This window comes from Engraulis encrasicolus, unplaced genomic scaffold (genome assembly GCF_034702125.1).
Source record: "Engraulis encrasicolus isolate BLACKSEA-1 unplaced genomic scaffold, IST_EnEncr_1.0 scaffold_69_np1212, whole genome shotgun sequence".
In the NCBI taxonomy this organism is placed as follows: domain Eukaryota; kingdom Metazoa; phylum Chordata; class Actinopteri; order Clupeiformes; family Engraulidae; genus Engraulis; species Engraulis encrasicolus.
The window spans coordinates 30,279-35,484 of record NW_026946027.1 but is presented as its reverse complement, the minus strand read 5'-3'; the positions used below and the strand labels follow the sequence as shown (position 1 = coordinate 35,484).

At 39.7% G+C, this 5,206-nt stretch overlaps 1 protein-coding gene across 1 annotated transcript; it reads right to left on the bottom strand.

Moving 5' to 3' along the window:
• Nucleotides 1–446: 446 nt before the first annotated feature.
• Nucleotides 447–4,803, bottom strand: LOC134444734 (carbohydrate sulfotransferase 12-like). Its single transcript, XM_063193954.1, has 2 exons — nt 4,630–4,803; nt 447–1,779 (listed from the first exon to the last, which is right to left on the bottom strand). Exon 2 carries the CDS (start codon nt 1,701–1,703, stop codon nt 447–449), a length of 1,257 nt encoding a protein of 418 aa, XP_063050024.1. The 5' UTR covers nt 1,704–1,779; nt 4,630–4,803.
• Nucleotides 4,804–5,206: the final 403 nt, after the last annotated feature.

Genomic DNA, 5,206 nt, shown 5'->3' with positions numbered 1-5,206 from the left:
ACATGCAATAGTGTGAACACCAACGCCTGTCCCAGATATTTGGGATCATCACCCTTTTATTTCTAGGGCTGTCTGTGCTTGTTGTTTACTTAACATCCACTCACCTTCTCAGGTCACCAGACAATGATTCAATGAATCTTTTAAGATACTCAAACGTTATAAAGAAGAATCACCACCTATGCATGTTTTTATTATAATAAAACGTACAGTATATATTGTAGTACACACCATTCAACTGCAAAAAATATATACACCAACACCACACCTAAGTTTAAATATAGATCGGATTTGTAGGGTTTTTTTGTGTAATATTGCTAACAGATGGCATTACTACTATTATTATTATTGGAAAACTACTCAGTGTTGTAGTAGAGGTGGTTTTCCACATTTTTCAGTTTTTTTATTTATTTATTTCTGCAATACTCTTTCTATTTCTTTAGGTCCACTCATAGAAGTTTCTTAGGTTTGTCATATCCAAAAAGTCTGAAGTCAACTTCGTATGTTTTGTAGAGTTGTCTCCGCCACTCGTAAGGAATGTTGTCGAAATACTCCTGCTCCCAGCTGTTTTTGGTTTGGTTCCGGTCACTCACAGGGAAATTGACCACATTGTCCACACGCAGAATCCGCAGCAAGTGCTCAGCATCCTCGTCCAGTGTCTCCAGCTTGCCCACAAAGTCATAGTTTATCTGGCAGGGGTGGCACATGCGGTAGATCTGTTTCCAGTGAGGCTCATAAGGATTCCTCCTCTCTGTCTTGGGGTCCAGAAGGTACTGGATGAAGTGAGAGAATTTCAGCCTAATACCAGCCGCTAGGGCTTCCCTAATTGAAGCTGGAGGTCTGGGGTACTTTCCGTATTTTTGAAGCATGCCCCTGGCGTACATCTTATAGAACACGTCATTGGTCTCCTCAAACTTGTTCCGGAAGGCGGAGATGAGCCTGACGAAGGGGTCTCTGACAAACAGGAACTTGGTGTACTTCTGCAGCTTGGTCTTCAGCATGTGCCGTGAGAAACTGCCGTAGCGCTTCTTGAACTTGTCAAAGGTGAGGTGCAGGTTTTGTTCGTGGATCGTGTGGCGGGGAATATTCTGGGGGTCATGGTAAACCACACCACCAACCTGTTTCTCACTCAGCACAGCCATAACGCTCTTCCAGTTGGTGCAGGCCACCTTTGGCACAAAGCAGTAGATGATCTCATGACGGTCGTCCACAATGAAGTTTTTCAATTCCTTGTCGGGAATGTCGTCAAACTTTCGATTCTTTCCGGGGAACATGCTGTTGTCACTACAGACGCTACGCAACGTCTCTTTGCGCTCCTTTTGCCTTTGTTTGAGCTTCTGTGAAATAGGGGTCAAGTGAATTTTCCACTCACGCCTGAGAAGAACTTTGTCTGACTTAGATGAGTTGGGCTGGTGCTGAGGGTTCCCAGACAGGCGCTGCTCACTAAGCTGCTCCGTAGGGTCCTTTATGTCGTCCAGGAACTGGTTGACAAATGCATCGTTGAATGACAGAAAGGAAGGTTCTTTGTCCGCTGGCTCAGTGTTCTGGGGACCTCCCTCTAGCTGCTCTCCGGCATGGGGGCCAGATGTGGCGTTGTACAGTGTGGCCAAGGTGACTGTTCCCATAACGTTCCAGTAGGTGGCGATCAAAAGCACCATGAACATGGTCAACAGGATCAGAAGGATCCATACCCGCTTGGACCTCATATTCTCTGATGATTTTCTGATCCTCAAAGTAGGGCCTATAAAACCTGTCAATGGGCATGAGGTAGAGGGATGGGGACTGGAGGAGAAATATAAAATTCACTGTCAGTAACAAAGAAACACAGTAACTGAAAGTCAAAGAGGCCATAAGGATTTCAATTAGGGCTGGGCGATTTTTCGATTTCTATTTTATTCGCTTTTTTTTTTTTCTACGAGACGTTCAATATGCCGAGGCCTTGAATAAAATCATGTGCACGCGTACAACACCCATGTGTAGAAGCTAGCAGCATGCGCAAAGTCATGTGAAGTTTGCAGCAAGTAATTTCTCCAACCAAACCATTAAACTAGTTCTAAGACTTAACATGAGTGAGTCAAATGTCAACCCTCCCGTTTTTCACGGTAAACTCTGTCTCTGATTTATTTGTTGTAACCTGTTGTCTCCTCAATTTGGTATTTTCCTGCAAGTATCCCAATTTTTCACATTATCACAAAAAAAACGTTGTCCCAGTAATTTTCCCCAGTGTCTCTGCTACGGCCCTGCCAGTTAGCCTGACAAGCCACATTCCACATTCCCCACCTACGAAAGTAGAGAGAGTCTGGCTTATCATGTGTCAGTAGATTTTATGCGACAGATACCATCCAAAGCAAATTAAAACATCAATGGCTGTATTTTGATTTTTTCTGAGTAAACAAGAAATTTAAGCGGTTATATATGCTGTTAAAAGGTCACTAATCATTGTGACAAAAGGAAATTTCTTTAAAGCTCTCCTATGAAAAGATACTCACAAATCTGCAAAACATGTGAGGGGCGTACTCACTTACATGACATACTGTACAAAGTTACCTTGGGCCAAAACATGATTCCTTCTGTTCTGACAACGCCCCTGAATGCTGAGGACAGCTTTTTTTTTTTTTTAAGAGAAGGGCAATGTTCCAGCCACTAAGCTTGCCAATCAAGCTGTCGATGGAGGATCATCAGATCAATAGCCTGACATGGTCAGCTCAAACTCCAGGCTGGAGCCCCCTTGAAAACCTCTGGAATATGATCAAGAGGAAGCTGGATGGTCACAAGCCATCAACCCAAGCTCAGCAACTTGAATTCTTGCACCCAGCCTGGAATAAAGTCATCCAAGAACAATGTGAAGGAGTAATGGAACACATACAAAAATGCATGAAAGCTGTGACTACAAAACGGGCTTATTCCACCAAATATTGATTTCTGAATTCTTAATACATTACTATTATGTTGCTTAAAAGTCAATATCACCTTGTTTTCTTTGCCTTTTTTTGAGATTTAGAAACATTTAGAAACACCTTAGGTGTTATTTTGACCATTTTGAGATTTTCAGCAAAACAATGATTTAAATGACAATATTTTCTTTCGAAATTCGGAGGAAATGTTCTCAGTAGTTTAGAACGAAATAACAATGTTTGTTTTAATTAATTAAACACATACCTATCCATAGCAAAATCTGAAAAACTGAACATTTCGAAGTGGTCTCTCAATTTTTGCCACGACTGTATATTGTTAACAGGTCATTAATCATTATGTCAAATTGAAATTTCTTTAATGTTGTCCAATGGAAAGATATATGTACAAATCTGCAAAATTGTGAGGGGTGTACTCCCTTATGAGACATACTATATACACATACTTAACACAAGCTTTTTTAGTGATATGACAAAGGCTATTGATAATGTACTGTACGAAAAAACTGAGAATTGTACATAACCATTTGCATGGTGGACGAAAGCATTTGCTTTATGCTGAAAACAATGAGAAACTGATTTTATCATGTGCACAGGAAACACCAGGGAGTGACAATTGAACAAAAAGTATTATTCTGTTGTGAGAAATGTACAAAACCAATTGAGAAAAACTGTATTTTGGTTCATTACATTTATATAGAAAACATTTATACAAAAAAGGTGATTTTGTTCATATCGTGATATAAAATTAAATGTAACATTTTGGAGGGAAAAAATCTATATATAACTTTTTCTGATATCGCCCAGCCCTAATTTCAGTATCCTAAAATCACCCAACACTTAATAAACCTCAATTCATACTTCATATGTGACAGTACTGGAGCTCACTACATCCTTAAAACAACTGGTCTTAAAGGAACAGTCCAGCATTTTTTGATTTTCACATATTTGTATTCCAAATATTATTCATTTATAATGTGCATATCATTTTTGTCTGTGTTTGCATTGCCTAGTTTAACAGTATAGCCAAATTGAGCGTAGCAATGCAAGTCTATGGGAACAAAGAAAACATTCTCGAATTATAAACTACTTTAAAATTAATGTAAAATTCATCAAAGTGCAAAACAGCTATTTAATCCCGTCCTGTGATCACTTGTGGCTTGATGATAATGCTCCCTTTTACTCCCAGTGATTATGCTAAGCTATGTTAATAATTCTGATCCAATAAATATAAGCACTGAAAACACTGAGAAGAACATGATACACCTCACACATTCATGAGTAATGCTCGGAAATACTGCAAATATGTGAAAATCAAAAATGGATAGACTGTTCCTCTCTCTCTCTCTCTCTCTCTCTCTCTCTCTCTCTCTCCCTCTTGATTAGTATTTAATCAACATTCATGTAACGTCAGTTGGATGTTGATTGTACCACAAATGACATGGTATCCCATGGATGAAAGTGTAATGGCATGCACAGCAATGTCAAAATAGTCAATACAACTAGGTCAAGTAGTCTAGTTTAAAATACTGTAAATTACTAAGGTGTGTGTAATTGTCAAACATAATTATTTGTAAGAATCTCAATAGCTAGGCTACAGATCTTATAGTCCAACACCAAAATAGTCCACCAACACTTAACTGTAGCTTTCTGCTTGAACCCAACAGCACCCTTGCCAAAAACGTCAACTTTTAGGCTAAAATAACTGAGATGAACTTACCTCTCTTTTGCGATGCACTGCAGTGTCTGCTGAAAAAGGATGAGCAAACCAGTTTGCAAAATATACTTTTACAGCACAGGTTTAAGGGAAGGCAACTTTATGTGGACAGTACAGTTCAAACACAAAGGTCTTTGAGCGTTTCTCAACTGTTTCTTCAGTCAGACTGAAACAGCCTTTGGCTAATGCCGGGCGTACATTTTTTTGCCCAGTTAGGGAGTAGGCATAAATGCTAAGACCTAACCCCATTTCTATAGTTATAACGAGAAGTGTGTGTGAGAGAAGGAGGGGGGTGGGGAAGAGAGAGAGACAGAGAGATATGGGGCAGTGCAACATGCATGAGATATTTCACAGCATTCTGCCCAGCATTGATTCAGTGATCCATTGCAGCCCTGGTATTTTATCTCACACCTGCATTATTTCCTCATACACATAGCATAACAAACCAAAACAAAAAAGCAAATTCGTTTATCTTGATCTCTTCAGACCACACAACATGGTTCCAGTGATCCATATCCTTGGTCTGCTCATCTCTCTTGAGACCAAGATGAACAAATTTGCTTTAGATCAGGGGTGTCAA

Coding starts and splice junctions, on each gene's coding strand:
- LOC134444734 (XM_063193954.1), bottom strand. CDS start 1,703: ATGAGGTCCAAGCGGGTATGGATCCTTCTGATCCTGTTGACCATGTTC.